We start from the raw sequence: 24,943 nt of genomic DNA, 5'->3' as shown, positions 1-24,943 counted from the left end.
TGTATACGTTCAAAAGCTTACAGTTCTATGATGGGTGAAAAGTAAACCTTTCCCTACCTGAGATTTTAATGCTCTATCATGTAAAGCCTACAATGCAGGATCTCAGGGGTGAGTATGTGTTTGTGTGTGCTTGCACAAACAGGAGTATTGTGGAAGTGTGAAAGACCAACAAAATCCTGTTAAGACAAAATTTTGCTAGAGGTAAGTGAAACGATATTCTTCATTTACAAATGGTTCACTGACCCATCATAATAAAGCAGTGCAGCCGAAGAAGGGTAATTATCTACTTAAGTGCCAGAAACCCTGAGGTAAAGTCTCCTCTTCTTTCCTTTTGAAAAATGAACTTGGATTCAGCCAATGTGTCTCTTACTGTTTTGTACTGTTGACATGAATTTCCCCTTTTACAAGTCAAATTAATTGGTTTTCTGATTTCTTTATTCCTCATATGGAAACAAAGGCTGCACTGTAGGTTCCATGCTCTCCCCTTGGGTTCTTAGTTCAACCAATAGTATTCATTGTTGAAGACACTTTCTACAGTATGCTGGAAAGACTATAAATGAGAGAGCTTTACTAAACCCTACAGCACTTTACACTGCAAGCAAAGCAATAATCTCATAGAGCCTTTAAAAAAAATCCTATCAGAAAATGAACTTACTGACTTTTAATATCTTCTAAGTTAAGAACTATACTAATATATATCAACACACACGGATGTTTTGCAGGGAAATCTAGCACCTGTTTACTTAGAAGTTAGTGTCACTACAAGCAGTGAGTGTTACATTTCACAGCCAGTTTGTCTGAAATTCCTTAGGTTAGGTTTTAGTTAAGAATACACACACAAACACAGACACACTGCAATGGAAATCATTGTGGATTGCCTTTAAAAAGATAAATGTGGGGGAAAGCAAAACTGATAAATTCATCCATGCCTCTACTTGGAGCAACTCCCATGAAACTTTGTAGGCCTTATCTCTAAGTAGGCATGCCAAAGAATGTGCTGTCACATTCATTTAAGCAGTTTGAGAAGTCTAAAATGTGCCAGGTATTTGAATAATTTAATGCATAGTCTCTTCTCTTTCCATAGGTGGAGAAGGTCAATGGCTCTTCCCATGTACTCATCATGAACCCAAAGAGGAGGGAGAATCCCCACCAACTTGTGAACGTGACAAAATGTTTATATATTGGTGATGATGATTGTATAGTTTGAAAATTCTCCGTAAATGTTAAAGAGTGTATAATTTTGAGGGTAAATGTAGGTTTGGAGATAATCACAATATGAGATGGTTAGAGGCAACTTGTTGTTTCTGAGATAAATCATGAGAAGCATTCATTGTGGTATAATATGTTCAGATTCTTTCTTTCTTTCTTTCTTTCTTTCTTTCTTTCTTTCATTCAACTCTTATCATTTTTTTTTTTTTGGCTTTTCTTGCCTTTTAAAAGTTTCAGTGAAGCATGTCCTCATGAAGGCTTCATAGTGGGTTACCTAAACTTAAAGTTGTGCCTTAACTTTACACAAATCAGATGTTCTCATTTGCCCACTCCGTCCTGTGGAACGTTTCCGTGACCTACGCCCTGAAGAAGTGGCTGATCTTTTCCGTACAACACAGCTGGTGGGCAATGTAGTAGAACAACATTTTGGTGGAACTTCACTCACTATTTCAGTTCAGGTCAGTCTCTGCCTCTATTGTGGTTTCTTTCCAGTCAGTAAAAACTTTTTACTAGTCCTATAATCAGAAGATTATAGCCATACAAATGCTCCCCAAAGAGGGCTTTGTAGGCTTATAATAAGAGAATGATACTTGTGGTGCTGACCTCTAATCTCATTTGTGTGGGAGGATTCACTGCGGCAACATGACAACAGAAAGTCAATATTATAGCTGGCTTAAATGAAAAACCCTGACTAATTAACTGTGGGTCCTCTGAGACAATGCTGCCAATGCCACGAGACAGGGAAGAATGTACCATTGGTTTCACTGAAAGTCTTCAAATGTGGTTTTGAAGAGCTGAAAAGTAGAGCTGACATGGCTTACAAGGTTTAGTGTTCCCACACCCAAGGATGATGGTGACGTTCTCTCATCCCTGAACTGGAAATAAATTTCAGGCTCTTGGAAAACCTACGTCAGAAGAAAGGCAGATTTGTGGGTTCTCTAAGTCCCAGACTTTTCTCCCCTTAAATCAAATCCAAACAGAATTCTAGTTTTTCCCTGCCTGTGCCTACTATGCATTCCCCCAACAGCTTTCCTTGCAGCCACTTCTTTTCCAGGGCCTCATATTGGTTCATGCAATTCCTGTGAAATTTCCCCCCAAAATCCCACATAACTTTCAAGGAGAGTCTCAAAGAACTTCTGATCTCTGCTAAATGTATGGTCACCAGAAAACTAACCAATACCTTTCTTACTTCAGTGTGTATCATGTATCTTTAGTCCCCCAAAGTGATTGAAATACTGTAACCATCAGCCCCTGTGGTTTTGTAAATGGCTTTGAGTTCCCAGCATTGCAACCAGTCTCAGTCTCAGTCAGTGGCCTTAAGGTATTTGGTGAGGACAAAGAGAGTGGTAGTTAGGGTTATGCCTCCTAGCACATAAGGTATGCAATTGATGCAAGTTCCAGGAAAAGAGATTCCACCTCAACATTAGGAGGACCTTCCTGACAATAAGGGCTGTTTGACAGTGGAACACACTCTTTCCTCAGAGTGTAGTGCAGTCTCCTTCCCTGGAGGTCTTTAAACAGAGGCTGGATGGCCATCTGTCGGGGATGCTTTGATTGTGATTTCTTGCATGGCAGGGGGTTGGACTGGATGGCCCTTGTGGTCTCTTCCAACTCTATGATTCTGCAGTTCTATGAATGTGGAAGAGTGAAAATGTGGGAGTGGGGAGACATATATTTTAAACCTCAGAAATCTCCCCCCCCCCCCCACAGCCAAGGGATATCAGAGATGAGATCAGGGAGTGCCGTCTCTATCCTCAGGTTCTGATGCGTGTACCAAAGTGAATGACTAACTAGAGTGTGCATACACCATCTGCTCCATTCAATCATTTATCTATTCAGTTTAGTCTAAAAATTAACTAAGGCTGCATCAGCACTACAGAAATAATATAGTTTGACTTCATGTTAACTGCCATGGCTCAATGTTATAGAATTCTGGGATTTGTAGTTTGTGAGATATTTAGTCTTCTGTCATGCTGGGGTGCCACCACAAACTGTAAATCCTAGAATTCCACAGAATGGAGCTATGACAGTTAAAGTGGTGTCAAACACCATTATTTCTGCGGTGCAGATGCAGCCCAGGAATGGAGTTTTAAAGCTTGTTGAAAGTTTTGCTGTCCCTTCCCCCTGCTTGAAATAGTAGCCTCCCCACTTTGCTTATGACAATGGGACATGACAGTGAAGGACCCGGAGCCATTGTTCACCTCTGACACTTCAGACCACCCCCACCCCCACACTTTTTTGTTAGTGTTTTGCTAAAACCACACTGTGCAGAGAAGGCCACTTTACAGTACTGTGCCTGCCAACAACTAACTTGTCTTTTATAAATAGCCCCCATAAATCTTGGTGAGCACCAACATTTATTGGGAGCATCTGTGATATAAGATGGCAAGGGCTGGGGGAATAAATGTGCCAGCATTTATTCCTCTTCCAACCGGCATTTCCCATTTGATCAGGACCTGAAATAGAAAGATGCCTTGTCCCCAAATGCTTTGGTGCCAAATTGTACCCACGAGAGTGCTATAAATTAATGCACAATGAAATTGGATTTAAATTATTAATGGGCAATATTTGTGAATACCCAAGAGAGCTTCATTGGCTGCCCTTACCTCCGTCTCATTTTCTTTCTCTCTTTCTTATTCCCTTCCCCTCCGCCCTTCCCTCCTCCTTGTCTACAGGATGGTCCCGAAGCTGGACAGACTGTGAAGGTGAGTGCTTATTTTATTATGCAGAGTACAAATTAATAAGAGGCAATTATGAGAACTAATAAAACCCAGTCAGCTGCAGCACATTGCTGCATTGCTATTTTATCCTTGAAGCTGGAGGGATCCTGAATCTTTGGGGACTGGGAATATATTGATTGAAATGGAATGGTGCAATATGGTTCTACCTCACCTCTTTTCTTGTCAGAACTGGAAGGAGAAGGGATGCTTTGAAAGAGAAGAAGAGCCCCTACTGGATCAGATGGGGTGGGGGACATTTGTGTTTATTGCAACCCTGCAGAGCTTGGAAATGTTACTATTGGATGCTACAAGTACACTCCCCTAGCCAGCATGGCCTTGTGATGTTCACATGTTCTTGACAAACCTGCCTTCCATATCTCCATACATTCTTTCTTTCCATGTCTGCTGCCACTTCTGGGGCAACAATCAGATAACTGCCCATGGCATGTCATAATTTTTCTGAAGAAATTCTTTTCTTTTCTTTTCCTCCTGAGTCCATTGCCTTATCCATTTCACAGCATTATGAGATAGTCATATCTTTCTTGCATGAGTCTTGAAATCTGTGTCTAGAATGTCTTTGTGTGGTCTCTGCCCAGAGACTGATATAGATACTGGTGTGTGTGTGTTCTTCTTCCTTCTTTCCTTCTTTCCTTCGCGTCCCCCCCCCCCTTTTTTTGGCAACCCTTTGTGTATGTTGTATAAGGATGTGAATCCTTTGACTATTTCATCTTTGAAGACCAAAAACAAAAAAACAAAAAAAAACATTCTCTAGGTTTCTCCCACTGCAGTAGAAAGTTGATATTTATGTGGAGTTTCCCCCCCAGTATTCTCACATCCCAAAGTGCTTTTGGGAAAGACTTCTGCACAGAAATATGCAAAGAAATTGTTCAAAAATTGTGGTTTTTGCACAAAAGGCACATTTATTTCACCAACCCCCCCCCCCCCCCTATAATACAGCTGCTTTGGAGGGAAAAAAGCAGGATGTAAATAAATACTATAATAATGTAAGAATAGTTTCCAGAAATGTATATAATCTTTTGTGGGGGGAAAACCAGTTTTGCACATATGCCCAGAATGCTTAGGACAAAATGTCTGTCCTCTGTGTTATTTTTCCCAACCAAGTCTTGTTTTACAGTTAGGAAATGAAAAATGGTGAATTTCCTTTCCATATCTAAATAAGTACTCATAAAACAGTGATGGAAAGGAACTTCAGGGGATTTAAATTCCACTCCTTAGGTAAATGGAAGTGAGAATAGGGGTAATGGAGTTGTCTCGCACTTGGACTTGCAGTGAGTGTTCTGGGTGCTTCTCTCCATCATTGTGACTTCATAAGATGCCACTTTCTCTGGCTGTTCTAGTGCTTGATTGATGATTTATGGAGGTATTTCTAGAGATACTGGAAGTGTGTCTGCCATTTCTATGCCATTTTGTTCATTCTGGCTGTGTTGTGTGTTTCTCCACCTCCCTGGCAGAACATGCATTCAACCTGGTGGCCATTCCATCAGTGTAACAGAGCTATATGTCTCACCCCAATGTAATGTGAGACTAGGATTGCTCTGTTAAAGTTATTGTTAGGGTTGATTAAGAAAACGTTAACAACTGACAATAGCAAATGGAAACAATTCTCTTCCTTTCCATTTGCTACATTGACCTTATTTGTGCTACACTTTTTATTGCCACCTGAGAATCACTAAAGGGGATGGAGGAAGAAATCTGTGCAGAGAGAAAGAATAGAAAGACATTTAGAGGGTCAACAGGGGAAAACTCATAAATCTTACGAATGAAATTTCTGTCTTCATGGTGTAACTCTCCTTCTTGCCGTTCATGACCCTGATCTTACTCCTTTCTGTCAAATTCACACCTATGCCACTTTGGTCCTGTGATACCTACTCATGGTTAGGCAAGTGACTGATGGACGGTGTTTTATATATCCAGTGAATAGCACTGGCCAGGATGTCTTGGTGTGATGGGAATTGCAGTCAACATATGTGGAAGATACCAGCTTTGTGGGAGGTTTTGAAGTTTATGGGTGGTTATCTAGAGCCTCCTCAGCTCTACTTAGCTGATAGTAAGGGAATCTAGGAGTTGAGCATCTGAAGGGGAAAACTTCTCTACTCCTGGCTTATATCATGGCTGACATTATTACAGTGTGGTATGCAAAATGCACTCATTCCTCCACATCTGTGGTTTTGACTTTTGCAGATTTGATTATTCACAGATTTTATTAATGTATCCTCTCTAGGAATATCTAGGTCCTCCAGCGCAACTCTATAGTCAACTTTACTCAAAGGTCGCATTGAAGGACCTATAGCAGTGATGGCGAACCTTATAGAGACCAAGTGCCCAAACTCATTGGTGTTCCCGCACCGGGTGTCACCCAGTGCTGGGGGGCAGGATTTCTGAAGGTGGGAGTTCCTGGGGTTCAGAACTTCCAGGAGGACAGACTTCCAGGGGCAGGACTTGCAGTGGCAGGACTTTGGGGGGGGTGGGACGTTTGGGGGGAACTCATGCCACATTATCTCAGGTTAGCAAAAGCAAACCCCTCTGATGAAAGTTGCCAGTTTCACATTATGGTCGCCAGAAACAACTTGAAAGCTCTCTCTCTCACACCCACACACCAAAGCACACTCTTTCAGCCTCAGGCTAACAATAGCAACCCCCACCCCCCAAAGAAACTTACCAAGAAAACCTCATTATAGTTTCACCTTACAGCTCCTGTTTGTGTGTATGTGGAAGCAGTAGGCTCTGGTTATGGAATCAGTGGTAGAAATCCTCACTCCCATTTTGCAATGTGTAAGAACTGACTACCCAGAGCTAACTGTGAAATGGGAATGAGGATCGCTACCACTGACTACATTACCCAGAGCGCACCACTTACACACACACAGGAAATGCATTCTCAGGTCTACTTCTCTACTGCACCAGGGTTTCATCCTTGGGTGCATGCCATCAGATATGACTTTGCGTGCCAGAGAGGGCATGTGTGTCACAGGTTCACCTAGAGATTCTTAAAGAGAACACTCCATTAGGCATTTGTAGCTCTTCCAGTGCAATTCTATGATCAATGTCTGACAGATGTTGACCACAGAGTTGCAGTGGAGGACCTATAGATTTCTAGAGAGGTTCTCTCAGGTAAAAACATAGTGTTTTTGTTATTTGCAGTTTTTCCACATTCACGGGGGTCCTGTGCCCCTAACCCCAGCAAATGTGGAGGAAGGAGTGTATTACTATTTGGCCTTTGAGTGCAAAGGAACACATAGACCTCTTTCCTCATATATACAGTGGACCCTTGTTATACGCTGGGGTTTGGTTCCTAGATCCCCCGTGTATAACAAAATCTGTGTATGCTCAAGTCCCATTAAATATAATGACATAGCAAAATGTTATGTCTTATAAAAATGGAAAATCAAGGTTTGATATTTGAAATTTATACTTTTTTTGGACATTTTCAAACCGTGCATGCTTGAATCCATGTATAAAAAATCCGTGTATAAGAAGGGCCGACTGTACAGGCTTTGTCAAGCCCCTTCCCCACCTTATGTACCATTTTGAAGCCAAACATAAACTGATGTGAACAGAGTTGGAAAGAAAATTTTAAAAATATTTGGGAAATGATTGAAATCGCTATGCTTTTCAAATTTTGTGAAATCTTGGCCTGATGAGAATCTTTGCTGTTCAAGACTTCTTCTGTACAAAATTTACATGTGGTTTTTCCCCCCACAGAAGACAGCATTATTTTTGTGCAGGAAACAGTATTTTATGTGCAGAAAATGGTGCTTCTGCACATTCTTCACAAAAAAATGCTGCTCCTTGCACAGAATACGTTTTCTGCCATGTGGTAATTGGTAGTTTACTTTGTCATATAAACATTTTGCTGTGTGCAAATTTTGCACAGAATAAGTCCTAAACTGAATAGGCATTGAAAACTGGAGTTCTCACAAAGGGAAGAACACTGCTGAAATTACTGGTTGCTTTTTTTGAGAACATTATTGAAGAATTACATATCTAAAGGCAAATGACACCATCTGCCCAATCCTTTTAGTGGCTTGTGAGGCAAATTTCTGAGCTATGCCCTCACTGGTGAATGCAGGACATAAGAGCTCTTTGTCCAAGATTGTGTATTTCTGTATGGCAGGGAGTTGGACTGGATGGTTCTTGTAGTCTCTTTTAATTCTATGATTCTATAATTCAGGGACCAGAATGACAGGATGGTGAAGACTGAACCTTATACCTGCTGCAGAGGCTAGCCATGCCAAGAAGATTTTTCCAATGGTATCAGAGCACCCTTTTTAATATATCAATAGCTAGTACAGTCAGCCCTTCTTATACACGGATTTGTTATACACGGATTCAAGCATATACGGTTTGAAAGTGTTCCAAAAAAGTATAAATTTCAATGATCAAACCTTGATTTTCCATTTTTATAAGGGACACCGTTTTGCTCTGCCATTATATTTAATGGGACTTGAGCATACACAGATTTTGTTATACACGGGGGATCTTGGAACCAAACACCAGCGTATAACAAGGGTCCACTGTACATTTTTGTACAGCTTATCAGTGCACTTAAGCACTCCTTAAGTGGTTTACAACGTATAAGCTAATTGCCTCCAACAAGCTGGATACTCATTTTAGCAACCTCTGAAGTATGCCAGCTTGGCATCCCTGAGCTGGTATCGAACTCACAACCTTGTGACTGTGAGTGAGTGGCTGCAGTACCAGGGTTTAACCATTGCACCATCAGGGCTCCCTTATAACAGGTTCCATCTTCCAAGAGGAGGGCTGGGCCAATGAACAATATTTTCAGATCATCTCAACAGACATTAGTGTGTCTGTAGAGTGGACTGGACTGATTGACTAATCACAGACTTACACATGTCAATTTAAACCCATAGCTGGTGGCACTGACCTCCCTGCTGGCCTCTAGGATTACCTGAAAATGTATTCATGAGCAGTGCATTGGTTGAAAGAAATGCTCCCTTGAATAGCTATCAACAAGCATATACTTTGTTTTTAGAATTCAAGGGAAACATTGATTTTCTATTATATGAGAGGCAAAGGCCACTAGATGTGTATGCGTGTATGAGGCCAGTGAATTGGGAAAATGTGGAGATTTGCTTAGGGCTTCTTGTCCCATTCATTTAAGAAAAGCAATGGGATTACAACAAGTCACTGATGTTATTGCAAACTTCTGAGCTTATAAATCATATACTTGTGATTTGAACATAGTTTGTGTTGCTATATTTTCTTTCTATCTGGAAAATTGTAGACCCTCATAATTTGTGCCAATATGTTCCCTGTGTGTTCATCTTTCTTTCTTTCTTTCTTTCTTTCTTTCTTAAAGGCAAACACTGATTTTAATAAAATTAATTGAATCTCTAACCCATTTCTGATTCAGTGAAGGTAATTACAACATGAAAAGGATAGGATAACAGATCATAGTATCATGGAATCTTAGAGTTGAAAGAAGTCACAAGAGCCATTCAGCCTAACCCCCTGCCATACAGGAATAGACAACTAAAGTACTCCAGAAAGATGTCCATCCAACCTCTGTTTAAAGACTTCCAAAGAAGGAGAGTACCACCCTCTGAGGCAGCCTCACAGCTCACATACAAGAAGTTCATACAAGCAGTTCTTCCTAATGTATAAGTGGATTCTATTTGCTTGTAATTTGAATTCAGTTGTAGCTGGGTGGGCTGGCTTGTGGCTGGTGCATTTTGTATGCTTGGTAAAGATAATGGAATTTGAACCAGTCAAATCTTAACCCAAGATTATTTTTAAAAGTGAATCTTTCTTTCCAGTATCAAACATTTTCTTTTTGCAAACAGAAGTTCTCAGTACAAAGCAGCATGGCATGTACCTCCATGGAAGGGGAATACATGTCACCATTCATATTGAAGAATGGACTCCTTAGGTTTAGTGTCTCCATGTGGGCCAAATGTCTTTCTTATTGCCAATTCTTTCTTGGTTCTGCATATTCTATATCCGTTTGATGTACTGGAGAGATGATAGGAAAGTGAAAAGGGGGCAGATGAAGACAAATGTAAACAAAAGAAGACTCCCCATCCCTTTTCTCACATCTTTGGTGGGTTACAGATGGGCAGGGGAAGACATCTTGGAGGTGTCTTCCCCTGAATACGGAGCCTCCAGACCGCCCGCCCCAGGGGCGTGGCTAAGGTGGATGGGGCTTCCACACTGGGGGTAGTGAAGACGCCTCACCTGGGGCCGTTTCTTACCTGCAGCTTCCATACCGCCGCCTCGCAGGACGCTGCAAAGAGAGAGGCAGCTTCCGCACAGGCGGCCAAAAACGTGGCTTTTTTTCTCTTTTGCCAGCTGGCGGATGCGCAGCTGCGCAGCTTTGGCGGTCAGCACCGGTGGCAGAAAGCGTATGTGCACATTTAAAGCGCCCAGGCCCCTTTAAACTTTTTCCCCCACCCTACCCAAGAACAAAGGTGGCCTCCTGCCAGCTGGTGATCAGCTGGTGTTGGCATCCTTGTCCACTTGCACGTTGCCAGTCTCACCGGCATCATGGATGCCTCCTCTCCTTTGGCCCCTGTGCTCTTGCTGAATCTGCAATGCACAGCCACGGCTGTCACCATTGCCGCCGCTGCCACTGCTGTCCCCCTGCTATCCCCCATCACCTCCCTTGTACATATGTAAATATTTAAAGTTTTAGCATTTTTTTATTGTTAGGTGAAAATGGCACAGGAATGTGTGGAGGGGTTCACTTTAAATTCCAAACTTTCCACAATTCTAGCTGCGCATGCGTACATGTTGCTCTAGTGTTAGGGTTACGAGCATTAAAATAGAGTGCAGCTGTGCTGCAGCTTCCACATCTGCATGGCATCTGACGTTCTAATTAGAGCCTCGGTGCAAACTGCGCATGTTCCAGGACCCCGACTCATTATGCGACGCAGCAGACACGGAGCTTTTAAATGGGCAACTTAAATTAGCGGTGTAACAATTCTGGCGTACCGGTGCAGCAGCTTATATACGGAGATGCGCACGTACGCCGCTTATCAAAAAGAAGCGGGAAAAAGCGACACCTTTTTAATGCCGCTTCTTCCCGCTTGGGGCATGCAGGCAGCGCGTTCATGGCGGCATTCAGGTAAGGGCCATCTAAAGACTATACCTTCATGACGTCATGAACACACCCCTTTTTGCCTGTCTGTAACCCGCCTCTGTTTCCCTTTCTCCCTCTCTCACGCCCCGAGTTCTTATACTATTGAGAAAAGAAAGAAGAGAAAAGAATACAATTGAAGGACAGTATGGACTATCCTAATTGGACTGGATCCAGAGTGGCCCTTCTGTGAATGAAAGGGCTCAGTGGCCCACAGAAGCAGGAAAGGAGGAGGTAATTTTAGTCAATGATCTCCCTCTCTACTGCCATGGCCTTTACTATCTGCCACACTGCCCTGGTGGATATTCAGCTTCCAGGGCAGCTTTGTAGAGGATTCATGGAGGAGGGGAAAATGATCTCTTCCCTTCTGCCTGTTCTAGCACGGTATTGCAACAGAAATTCACAATTGTTTTCTAGATCCCTCTGTTAATAGTCACAACCTCTGAGACAGAAAGTAACTTAAGAGGTGTGTGGTGGAGTCTCCTTCTTCAGAGGTACTGAAATAGAGGACAGATGGCCATCTGTCAGATGCTTTGATTGTTTCTTCCTGCATGGCAGGAGGTTGGACTGGATAGTCCTTGTGGTCTCTTCCAACTTTATGATTCTGTGAGAGTTTATGTATAGTGGAATTTAGAGAACATTAGTAAATTTTAATTTTATTTTAATATGAGGCGCAACTGCCAGGGATTGGGAGTCCCTACAAGTTCTCAGGGGAGCCTCCTGCCCATCACTGTGTCCCTATTCCATTTTTAATTTTAAAAATGAAATAGCCCTCCACACTTTTCAGAGTTGATGAGGGGAGATCATTCTGTCATGTTTTCTCCCCTGGCTATTTTTGGCTCAGGAAAGCCCTTTTTCACACAGGAAGAAAACCAGAAATCCACCTCCTATTCACTTGCTGGTTGAAAAAAAGATGTGTTCTGAGACTAAAATGGCCAGCAGTCGAGGCATATGGCAGAATTGCCCCTGCAATGTCATAGTGTGTGTGTGTATGTGGGAGGGGGGGGGGAGCATTTTTAGTTTTTTTTTTTTAATCTTGATTGGGGAGGGCTATGTGCCTCAAAAATAGCCTTGGTGTATTATGTAGTCTACAGGCTGCACTTTACCTATCCCAGGCCTCCAGCCTCTAACCAACCATCTTAATAGAAACAACCACTAAGAAGAGGGAGTTCTGTGCCCCTTCTTATAGTTCTCATATCTTAATTGCATTACGGTATGATTCAGTGTGCTTTACCACATAGCCAGTCCTATGAGTTGGAGCCAATCATTGAGCCAAGGTTTGGCGGGAGCATGTCCAGACTATGGCAACTAAAATGGCGAAAGATCTGGAAACCATTCCCTATGAGGAATGGATTAGGGAGTTGGGTATGTTTGGCCTGGAGAAGAGACGTTTAAGAGGTCATATGATAGCCCTGATTAAATATTCGAAGGAATGCCATATTGAGGATGGAGCAAATTTGTTTTCTGCAACTCCAAAGGCTAGGATTGGAGGAATGGATTCAAGCTACAGGAAAAGAGATTAAAGCTCAACATTAGGAAGAACTTCCTGACAGTAAGAGCTGTTCAACAGCGGAACACACTTCCTCGGAATGTGTTGGAGTCTCCTCCTCTGGAGGTTTTTTAAACAGTGGATGAATGACCATCTGTTGAGGGTGCTTTGACCATGTATTCCTTCATGGCAGAGGGTTGGACTTGATGTCCCTGGAAGTTTCTTATAATAATTAATTTGTTTTCCAATTCTATGTTTCATTGTGCTGAAGACTCAAGGCAGAACTAGGTAAACACAGCCTGAAAGACAACTTTGGGTGTCTGTGGTACTTTTGTTTGAAGATATTTCACTGGCCAGGCTGGAAGGCAGCATTCTCAGTACCGAATGAGTCAATGTTAAAGAACTTCTCTAACTTGTAGTGTGACTTCTGGCTCATTGCACACAGCATGTGTGACCAGAGTTTAGTCCTCATTCTAGTTCTTAATAATTACTGCAACCCATATAGCTGGTCATTACGAAATATCAAACATTAACCAGAACAAATGCTTGTAGGATATACTTTGAAGTGTAGGTCCATGAATTCTGCCCCATTATTAGCATTACCGATAAAGCTTGAAATGGTATTCAGGTTGGTTGAACTACCTGGCAAGGTCACTTGGAGGAGTGGGGAGTATTCACCCCTCAAAGTCATTTTGAGAGCCTCCAATGAGGCATTTAGGAGTGTGTGCAACTGGGTGGTGTGGATGAATATCAAGCAAAGGAATATTAGTCAAGATGCTTAATTGAAGGCAATCATTAGGCAGCTCCCAAATTCCATATAAAGAGTAAGAAGGATATGAATGAATGAATGGAAAGAACATTCAAATCTGACAGGAGCTCATATTAGGAGAAATTTATTTCCACAGTTCCATACCCCGGCCATGTTAATGTGCATGGAAGTTTAAAAGATACTCTGCTAAAGAAGAGAGACAGCATACAATACTATTGTTGGATGGATATTCTGCAATTGCAAATTTGTTTAAAAATATGTTGAGAAAGTGTGTGTCTCTGTACTCACTTTGGTTTACTTCAGCCTAACTGAAACTACAAGATGGAAATCTCCTCCTTTAAGTATATGTGTTTTCAGGGTGCAAAGAGCCCTGAGTACAATTATGAGTACAATTTTTATGACCCTTTTTAACCTTGTAGATAATATATGGATCCATGAAGCAGATTTTGCATTTGGGGCCTTGGATAGGAGACAATAAAGAACTTTGGAGTCATTCTCCTAGCATAAATTCACTTCACTGTAGATAAGTAAATATTGTTTGCTAAGCTTCTCAGGATTTTGGGCTTCCTTCTCTCTAAGTCTGAGTCACAGAGAGTCAGAAACTGTGGCCGTCATATTTATTTACTTATTTGACTCATGTAACACCTTTATCATAGAACTTGAACTAAAGAAAATGCGGCCGCCCGATTCATCGGGCAGGCCGTGTTGCCGTCAGGAACTTTGCCGCTGCAAGGCTGCGAAAGGGCTTGGTTGCGCCCCAGTGTGCCTTGCTGGGGTGCTCAGGCCTGGGATTGGTGGCCAGGGTGGAAACGGGAGGGACATCCGCCTCCCGAGGCCTTCCGGAAGGCGTGGGGTCCCTCTCTATGGTCTCCCCGGGACCTCCAGGGCGGCTGATTTGTCGACTGGCTTTGGGGGTGGGGTGACTTCCCTCCTGGCTCCTCCCACATACTGGCTTATTTAAGGCCACGTGGCTTCCTGCTTGGAGCCATTTTGCTGCTCGCTGCTATTGTTGCTCGGTGCCATCTGCTGCTTGGTGCCATTTGCTGCTCGCTGCTGTTGCTGCTCGGTGCCATCTGCTGTTTGGCTCTAGAGCTCAAGGCTTGACTCTTTTCCTGGCTTTAGGCTATGGAATTCTGGGAGTTGGAGTTTGTTGTGGGGCCCAGAGCTCAGGCTGGACCCCTTTTCCTGGCTCAGGTCATGCTATTTTGAGAGTTGGAGTTTGTTGGGGGCCCAGAGCACTTGGCTTGACTCTTTCTGGCTGGCTATGGAATTCTGGGAGTTGGAGTTTGTTGTGGGGCCCAGAGCTCTGGGCTTGACTCTTTCCTGGCTGTAGGCTATGAATTCTGGGAGTTGGAGTTTGTTGTGGAGCCCAGAGTGTCAGGCTTGACTCTTTCCAGGCTGTTGGCTATTGAATTCTTAGAATTGGAGTTTGTTGTGGAGCACAGAACAAAAGCTTCACTCTTTCTGGCTGGGTATGGAATTCTGGTAGTTGGAGTTTGTTGTGGGGCCCAGAGCTACAGGCTTGACTCTTTTTGGGCAGGCTTCCCAGCAGGCCCTCCAATCTGGATACTCTGCCCAATCAACTGCTGGCATTTGGAATGAATCGGCCAACTCTGATGCCAAAAGATCTGGGGGCTTTAGTTAATTTGCTGATGTCCTGCCTTCACTTTCCATTTGCTTGATCTGCTTTCTACCCACGTGTGCTCCTCCCCTTAGGGATTGCTTGTTATTGCTGTTTGGCCTGGATCGGTTTTGCCTGCCAATTGTCGGATCTTGGATTTTCTGCTGTGATAGATACCTGTTGCCGTGATTCCAGATGTATCTGTGCTACTGATGGCTATTTGGCATTTGGGCTTTCCTCCTGAACATGTGGAGGACATTCAAAATGGTCCGACAACTGCTTAGTCGCTATCTGGAATATCACAGATTCAGCCTTGATGGGCTGGTGCAGGTTGAGGGAATTCACTGGCTGTGCTGCCTGCCCTTGGACTCTGGTGTTGGACTTTTGTGCTTGGGGTGGTAGGGTTGGCGGGAAGGCGTTCCTGCAGAACGGCCTTTTGTGGTGGCAACATAGGTTGTGGATCTGGTGGGTGTGGTTTCCAGGGCTGCGTAGCACTGGTTCGGGAGTCCCTTTGGGACACGGGAGCGCTGAGGGCATGTGTTGTGGCCATTGCGGGGGCCACAGCGTGACAGCGTCTCCTGGTGACTAGGGGCTTGATTAAATACATGTGATTGGATGGTTTCATGGACGGATATATGGTGTTCCCTTAGCCCTAGGCCATCCCGAAGCCTGGCCGTTACCAGGTATTATGGTTCATCATACAACAGCAGGTTGTATAATGATCCAGATCCAGACCTTTGGGCCAACCCTACTTTGCTAGCTGGTTGCTTAATAAAGTTGTGGTCTTTCCTCCATATTGCTGGCTCCTGTTTTTCTTGTAGCGGCGGCCTCCCAGGCAACTGAAGCTTGGATGCAGTTCACTAAGGTTGGCATGACTTGGTGCATTAATGCATGGTGTCACCCCCCCGACCTCCTCCCATACCACCCCATACAGAATCCTTAGCAATGTTTTTTGTACTAATGTTACTCACAAATTGTAATTCCAGTATATCATTCAATGTAATAGCAATAGTTATGACATAAACAACTAGCAAGATATGATGTTTTTAAAGAAAATTTAAAAAGAATAAACATTTTAACATTTTTTTAAAAAAATCTGGGAGCTCCCCTTTCTCTTCTCCTGAGCTTCATTCCACTCACACTATCTCTTCAACGCTGTAAAGGGACACAGGCAAATGCCGTAGCTCATTTCTGCCAAAAGGCAGATGTTTGTGAAGCAATGGTGTCACCCTCCTTATGGTGTCACCTGGTACTCTTTGCATTCTCCATACCCCCTTGTAATGCCCCTGCTTGGATGCTTTGAGGAGGTGTACAATAGCATCTCTAAGGAGGAACCATAGTATAGTGACAAAGAACATGTTTTACACACAAAAGGTCTTGGGTTCAATCACCAGGACCTCCAAATTAGAAGAATCTTCCTGATACCCTGGACACTTGTGACCAATCAGGGCAGATATTATTGTGATAAATGGATAAAGAGTCTATCCTGGTAAGAGACTTCTTCGTTGGTGTCTCCAAGAAAGGCAGGGAACCATCCAATTAAAAAGATTGTATGTACAGCGCTGTGTAAATTTACAGCACTTTATAAATAAAAATAATAATAATAATAATCTGACATTGAAATGTAGGGCTGGAAAAAAGTCCAAAAGGAAAAGCCACTGTGGTATAGTGGTTAGAATGTGTTAGATGAGGGTTTGAAAGATCCAGGTTCAAAGATCCCATTGAGCCATAAAACTACTTGGGGCTGCATCTGCACTGCAGAATAATCTAGTTTGACACCACTTTAACTGCAGTGACTCAGCGCTATGGAATCCTGGGAACTGTAGTTTGTTGTGGTGCCAGAGCTCTCTAACTGAGAGGGCTAAATGTCTCACAAAACTACAAATCTCAGAATTCCATAGTATTGAGCCATGGCAGTTAAAGTGCTGTCAACCTGGATTATTTCTGTAGTGTGGATGCAGCCTGGGTGATCTTGGCCTAGTCACTGTTATCTCAGGCTTATCTGCCCAGACCTCTCCCTGTTATCTGGCCTCTTGTTCTCATGCTGTGGTGGCTCTCTTCATGGGAGTCCCACTGAGCCACCCAGTGCATCCACCCGCCACTGTGGGTTGCTCACTTCTGATGTCAGACCGGGATGCCCAGCAACGATCACATATCTGGGAGTCTTGTTCTGACTTCAGAACAAGCGACCTGCAGCAGCAGTGGTAGACGTGCCAGGCAGCTCAGTGAAGAAAGCCACCCTGGTGCAGGAACTGAGAGCTCTGGATCTTTCCAGAATATTAGAATATAACACCAGAATATAACAGGATATAAGAGATATGTTTTTCAAATTTGTTTTAAGGGTGTTATACCCTGGTTCTGGTGCTGAATGTGCTTTATGCCATCTGGACTGTTCACGCCAGAACTGCTGTTTGGGCCACACATTGTTTAAACAGGATGATGCAAGAACAGAGGGAAGTCGGCCTTTTGGCATGTGCAGACTAGGCGTGAGACAGAGTGACTACATTTTTAGTATGTCATTCTACAATTGTTTTGTGCAAAGTACCAATATTACGAGCTACACACACAGAAAATCTGCACAAAACACTATATTTTTTAACAAGCCTTTGTGATATTTTTTACACTGATGAAATTTTTTATAATCCCCACCCCCATCCCTCATGAAAGACCGTTGAAAAACGTGCAGACAACTCCCATAATGTCTCATCCAGCGAGGGGGAAACTTTTGTTCTTTTTTCTACTTGAATGTGAAAACAAAACAAAGAAAGATTTGCACCCCTAAAAATAAAATGGATTATTTTTGTGCAGACTTTCTTTTCTTATTGTCTGCCACAATATTAAACTGATTTAAATGTGATCCAAAGCAAACTTGCAGCCTGAGCAATAAGAAATTAACTGAAATATAAATATGTTCCCCCTTTTCTACTCCCATGTGGCTTGGGGAACGCTATCCCAAAAGATTGGGGGAAAATAAACTTTGTGGCCTTCCTTGGTCCACAAGCAGACCTAGGGTACAGAAACTCTTATGGCACTAGAGAAATAAGAGCTTCCAGTCTGAAGAATGTAAGATTAGTAGATGCTATTAGAAACAGGAATATAGCTGGTAGTAATAAAAATTACTGGTTTGAGCTAACAAAAGCTGCTTTGATATTCTCTCTCTTTCTGATTACTTCAGCTCTTGCATAGGTTTGAACTCAAAGAAAGATGGCCATACTCTGTTGCTGAGAGCCTGTACAGCACAGTGTAACATAATAGTTCAGAGGCAGAACTACCCCACGCCCTTGATGGATTCACTGTTTAGACATTGCAGGCCCCCTATGGCCATTCAGTAGCTAATGGAAAGCAAGTTGGGGATTGGAGAAGTGTCTGGCTGTGTTGCCATAGCCAGATGCAGACTGATGACATCATCCACTGAGATCTTTTGGGATCCTCCAAGGTCTGCATCTGGCTGTGGAGACATAATCTGATACTTCTTCACCCCTGCCCACTACCACCCACACCAGCAACTGAATGTTTGTGAAGTGTGCTGCCGCTGCTAAATAGTAAAATGAGGGATTTTGTTGCAGAAAATGGAAAAGAATGCCAACTACTGCTATGACCCTCCCCTCAAAAGACATATACCAACGTAAAGTGGATTTACACCTGTGTATGTCACTAATAGTTTGCCATCTAAGTTTGTTTGAAATGATATCCTCTCTCTTCCATGTAAACTGTTCCCCTGCCCTAACCATGATGATGTGACTAGTAACATGTTTTTTTAAAGGTAGAGCTTATCCTCTTAGTTATTAATTGTTGACAATCCTGGGATTACAAGGTTCTTCCAATATAACCTCCCTATAATTTATTTATTTATTTGAAATTTCTGATAAATCAGACAAACAGGGAAAAGTCAGTGAAAGCCCTGGTTTTTTTGTTTTGTTTTGTTTTTTTAGGATTGTTGAAGTCTGACTTGTCAAATCAGATGTGTGGGATCTGAATAGATTCCAGAAGTGATAAACAATTTCTTTCTGACTGATCCTCATCCAGCTGGTTTGATCTAGAAATGATGAAATTGATGTTCTCCATCCAAGTCTGTCAAATTGAACCTCTGGGCTTTCTTCTCTTTTAGATCAGACTTATGATTTTAAAAAAACCACACATCAATGACACCAAAAAGGGTTGTACCTTGTCTGCTAAACATTGCTCAGCTCATCAGTGACATATGTTCAAGTGAATCCCATGAGCACAAGCCTCAGCTGTAAATGGTGATGAGAACTAAGTACATTCCTCCTTGAGATCCATATGTTGTTCCAAATTCACGTAGTCCAACAGGGAACTGAGGTTGTTGCTTGTAAGGTGATGTAATAATCTTGTGCTGCACCTTCTGTTAATATTTCCAAACTACAAATATTTTCATTTTCAATTCATTTTCTTTTTACTTTTCCAAGGAGTACATGCTTCTTTCACAGATGCTTCTTTAATGCCACACTACATCAGTACACTGTGTTGGAGTCCTGTAGGAATCTTAAGCTGAAGTGAAAGTTCTTTGCAGGTGCCATTCAGCCTAGAGCTTATTTTAGTCTTTTCTTTCTTTATTCCTATTGTTCCTGAGGACTAGTAGTTTTGAACAGTCAAATTGAATCACATCACTGCATACCCTAATTGCATCAGAAGGATTACGGTCCTTAATAGCAATGGTGCATTAATTCAGCTGGGCTTCTTCTGGATTAATAAACTCCAGTGTTGGGCTATGAGATCACAAAAAAACACTCTCTTAGTTTACTAAATGAGCAACGGTGCTGCAGCTAAGGAAACATGTAAACCCTTGTAACCCCTGAGGTCACCCTCAGCATTCTGTTACTGCAGACACTGTTCCATCAAAGAGAAAGAAAAGTGGTTAAGGTAGCAGCAGAAAGATCAGTTTGAGTCTGCGTATTCTGAATTACCCGCTGAGGCCGAAAAGCTAGAAAATAAATGGGATGAAACATCACATATGAACATTTTTATTAATAGAAACGGATAGTAATTCTCCAGTGGCTGCATCACCCCATTGATAATCATTGGGGAGCAAACACTATCAACACAGTGGAGACCCAAGGGTCATCAGCAGGACCTTGGAAGTTTGTCCCCCACTAACTGTAATGAACCTCTGTGACCACTGGCTGCCTGCAGATGTTTTGTGTGGCTAGTAGAAACCCTAGCGGGACTTCTGCCTGTCTGTGCTGAACTGTCAAAAGAATTTAGGGGTCATGGAAGGTTATATGTTTCTGCCAACTTCAGCTGTCCTAGATAACCAGGACAAGTCCCAGCAGGCCTTCCTCTGGTCCCATGAACCTGGCACTGAAGACCAGATGAGGAATAAATAGAGGAGACAATAGTCAGTAGGTTAGCCAGGATGATAGCATTATTTGTCTTGGGCATAATATGATATGCAATTAAATCTCAACATTGTGTAGGATATTAACAGCTATCCCTGACTTTAGTTAGGGGGAACCATACCTGGCCATGAATTAATGTTGCTCCCTCTTCTCACTCTTAAGGTCAGGAGTGGGCAAAGTGTGTTTCACTGGCTTCAACCCATTTCTGTGGCCCCCAAAGTCATCCGGCAGTTCCAAAAAGTCCCTCAAGTCATCAAAATATTGTTTTATATCTTTGTGCAATTTTCTTTAAAAACATGCAGACTCCCCCCCCCCAAAAAAAAAAAAAACCCACTTTGCCCCGTTGATTCAAGGCAACCAGGACAAAAGGGTGGGCTGGCCTATAAATGATTCATCTTCAAAATGTACATATGTGGAACATATGTCCCCCAAATATATAAAGACATACAGAAACACCCTCCTAAAACTTTTCAGAATAATGTACTAGCCTCAAATATCTCCATTTTCCTCTGCAATCCCTCTCAAAATGGTAACAGGAAATTAACAGTACACCTTCTTGCCATTATGAGAGGGACTGTAAAGGAAAATAGGGGCATCTGGGCCAGTTGGAAGCAGCCCACAGGGGGATCTGAAGGGAAGAAAATTGGTCCCCAGCTACCCCACAGTTGCCCCCTCTTGGTTGAAGTGACCAGGAAGTAAATCATTCCTTGAACCAAGCTACAAGTGGATGAAACTGGTTGGTGCAAAAGACATTTCTTAGCCTGCCTATCTCCATTCTAGAACTCTGAGTGGTGATTCTTGGAAATCTTCCATCACATCCTCAGGGTGCTTCAGTGACATCACTGACTTTCTTACTTGAACGTGTTAATTTCCCCACACAACCCTGTCATTCTGACCAAATAAATAAATAAATGTAAACACCACATCATTGGCTTGAATCCCGTTGTAAGCTTCCAAATAGATTCAAGCAATTGGGTTAGTGGCATTTGCTTATGGGTGGACTCACTATTCAAAAATGGATTCAGTGGTCTACTCTAGTTGGGACTATCCAACAGGATTCCAGTCCCTGTCATTCTCTAGCTGGGAGACTGCACAGAGTAGGTGGGAAAAGCCAATCCTTATGTGCCTTCTAGGAATCAGACTAAAATATCCAGCAGAGATCTGAAGAAACTGTAAAATTAGGGCAAGGGGGTAGGTGCTCGAATCACAGTAAAAGGGAAGGTTAGCTAGAGCCAGAGTGAATAACCTTAAATAACTCATTCACCTATGCCTCTAGGGAGGAACATGTGGATTACATATTGCCTCCTAGATGTATTCCACTCTTGCCCAAGGCAGGGGTTCAGATTCACTCTGTCCCAAATCCATTTGGGTGGTTGAAAAAGGAATGTTATATAAAGAAAGCTCACAGATTTTCTAGTCCTCATAGTGAGGGGGAATCGTGAAACACCCTGTGAAGAAAATGGTCAACTGCAAGTTATGTATTTACTTGTATTTATTTATCTTGCCACCTTTCTCCCAAATGGGACCCAAGGCTGCTCACAAAGGATGCTTAAAAAGAACAACAACTATAAAACAGTACAATTTTACAATACAATTAAAACACCACTTTAATATAATGATATAAATTCGTAACATCCTTAAAAATTCTAGTTCAAAAAATATAAGACAAAAGATTTGAAATTATTCACTCTTGCATGTGAGAAAGAAATAAGCCAAGTTTTCCCTCCCTAGAAAGGATCAGGATTAGTATATTTCCTACTACAGAAACTTATCATTTGGGGGGTCTTTTGGAGTGAGTGAGAGGGTTAAACTGAAAGTTTTTCTCTCTGGCTGGGGTTTTAATCTGAACCAGAGAAGAATTTAGGAGTCTCATGATGTGCTCATCCAAAAAAAGCCAAGCATTTCAAAACTTGAATCATAGCTTGAACAAGGTAAGCTTCATGAGCATTTCTATCTCAGAACAATGTTTTCAGAACAATATTGTTTATTGTTTCCAGAACAAAATAATGTCAGAAATAGCTATATGTCATGGAAGTCATCTCACATCTATGTAGGCATGGGGTGGATGTAACCATGAACCACCAGATGTTGCTACTTTACACTGTGTCTAACCCAACCTCAAGAGCTGGTTCATGGAAGGAAGTCTCACAAACTTCTCAAATCTTTGCAGCTCCTTATAATTTTCCTTAGAATAGGGCAGGTGGCCTTTTCACTGCCACCATCCCTTGATACTAGGAGCAGTATCAAAAAAAAGCTTTGTTTGATGGCTGCAGGAGACAAAGCAAAATGAAGGCAGGGCAATGATTGATGGATGTGACACTCTTTGAACTGAGAATACCAAGAGCTGCAAGGCACTGATAAATGTAAATGATGACTTGGATAATGAAGTCTGTTTTAGAAATATCAGGAGCTGAAGATCCCCTGAAGGGAAGAGGGAGCAGATGCCATTCCCATAATTCTCTATGAATTATGATAGGACCAGGGACTTTCTCCCCCTTTTTGAGCATACACTATGGAATGTCACGACACTTTCCATCACTAGACATGCCAAGTAATATTGTATTACAGGTCTGCCACATTTCGAATAAGAATCCAGGCAGACACATTAAGGTCTTGTGAATCTTGAGGAATCAACCAATTAATCATAGCCAGAAACTAAGGCAGCAGAGGGAAGGATTGCAGGGTCCTTGAACTGCCGCTCTTTGGGACCAAAGTATGGGCCTGAAATATTTCAGTGAATCGTGCTCTTAATTAGGATCTTTTCATGCAAACATTCCTACTATGCATGCTCACTGGAGAGTCTCGAATTACAGCCGCTCAGAGTATCTTTCTTCAAACCCTGCTTTTTTCAGCTCTTTCCTTTCAAAAAGAATTTCCAGGCTATACTGTGGTTACCAAGGATGATGGCATATGTTCTACTCAGGGTGTATCCACACTGCAGAAATAATCCAATTTGACACCACTTTATCTGCCATGGCTGAATAATATAAAATTCTGGGAACTCTAGTTTTGTGAATCATTTAGCCATCTCTGTCAGAGAGCTCTGGTGCCACAACAAACTACAGTTTCCAGGATTCCATTGAGCCATGGCAGTTAAAATAGTTTCAAATTGCAAGATTTCTATAGTGCAGATACAGCCTCAGAGAACATCAGATCACACCCATGTTTGTATTTATGATATGCAAAAAAGCTGTCTTTACAGAGTGAAGTGTGTGTGTGTGTGTGTGTGTGTGTGTGTGTGTGTGTGTGTTGGCATTCATAAGGTCTAGAAACCTAGCCAAAGGAAAGAAATTGGACTTGTTGATTTATCAGACTGAGTGAAGTTAAACATGAGTCAACAGTCTGTTGCAGCAGCTAAAAAGCCAATATGATCCTAGCCTGCAACAATAGGAATGTTGTGTCTAGATTGAGGGAAGTAATAATGCCACTTTAATCTGATTTGGTCAGGCCTCACCTGAAATACCATGTCAAGTTAGGAGCATCACAGTTCAAGAGGGATATTCAAGAGGTTAAACTACATAAGAGAGAAAAATGATACAACTCAGCCAAGTTTGTAAGCAAGCATGAAGATACATGGTCCAGTAGCTACTAAAGCTTTGTCTTCTACCTAAGTGCATTTTTATTCTGCGGCAAGGCCTAAATTGGAAAAGGAACTACTATAAAAATAGAATTGGCTCTTACTGAGATCTATGGAGATGTAATCTTGGCTCACACTTCAAAACTGCAGAGCAAAACTTTTCCCTTAGCTGATGCAGCATTCTTTCATATCTAATGCCATGAGTTCAAATCCCAGCTTATGTTGCGTGAAGTGGTAAAGGTAGCTTTATCTTCCTCTCAACTCTGTGCATGTCACAGAGGCTAAGTTTACAGTTGGATAAGATTCTGTGTGATTGACAGACCACTCACAAGGTCAGGAATTTAGATAGGAATTTAGGGTGTGGGGAGAAAATAAAGGTCTCTCAAAGTGGCTTTACAGTGCACGCAGCAAATGTTTTGCTTATATTCATTTATTCCCACAACACCTAGACAGTTTTTGCAAGCCATTCCAATTTGACCCATGAAAATCTCTCTGATTTACTTAATATTTCTTCCAAAATAAGAGAAAGAAAAATTGCTTCTGAATGTGTAGATTGCTTTCTTGCTTCTCTCGAGGTCTCAAACAACTGCCACTGTGAGGGATAAGTCTCTGGAAATGGTCATTTCCCTGAGTGTGAGACATTGGTTGACAACAGATAGAAGATCCTTAAGCAGGATGTAACGATTGCATAACTTCTGGGATTCATATTTAACATTTGTTAACATCCAAACGTGATCCCAAACACTTATCTTTTCAGCACCCCAACCAAAAGGTTTCCAAGCCACTGGGGATTTGGGTGCTCAGAAATTATGGTTGCAGTGCAATCCTGGGTGCAGAATGTATTGAGAGATGCAATTGCAGCAGAATACCCAAGAGTCCCTCCAGATGCCTGTTGCCAGTGTCCCCCATGATCAGAAGATTGCTGCAGTCATGATTCCCCGTCACCCCAATTTGTAGCACCTCGGAAACGCTTTGTTTGGGGGTTGGGGTTGCCTGGCTTAAGAGGTAGGGTTTTTTTTTTTTACATGGTAGCATCATCAGACATACCTGCGACGATAGATAGCTTTGGAGACACTTGTTT

The 24,943-nt window shown here is 42.3% G+C and overlaps 1 protein-coding gene across 2 annotated transcripts in view; it reads left to right on the top strand.

Annotated features, from left to right (window-relative positions):
- FHIT (fragile histidine triad diadenosine triphosphatase) overlaps window positions 1-24,943 on the top strand; it is a 1,019,791-nt gene that overhangs the window by 740,962 nt on the left and 253,886 nt on the right. For both annotated transcript variants that reach the window (XM_089494469.1, XM_089494397.1), the window contains exons 3-4: window positions 1,522-1,667; window positions 3,885-3,914. In XM_089494469.1, the coding sequence (XP_089350595.1) occupies window positions 1,522-1,667; window positions 3,885-3,914 (176 nt within the window). The remainder of the gene's footprint in view (window positions 1-1,521; window positions 1,668-3,884; window positions 3,915-24,943) is intronic.

The sequence above is a fragment of the Sceloporus occidentalis genome, unplaced genomic scaffold (genome assembly GCF_023333645.1).
Source record: "Sceloporus occidentalis isolate IW3139 unplaced genomic scaffold, rSceOcc1.0.p SCAF_1, whole genome shotgun sequence".
NCBI lineage: Eukaryota > Metazoa > Chordata > Lepidosauria > Squamata > Phrynosomatidae > Sceloporus > Sceloporus occidentalis.
Note: the sequence above shows the minus strand (reverse complement) of the source record. Positions and strands in the feature narration are given on the sequence as shown.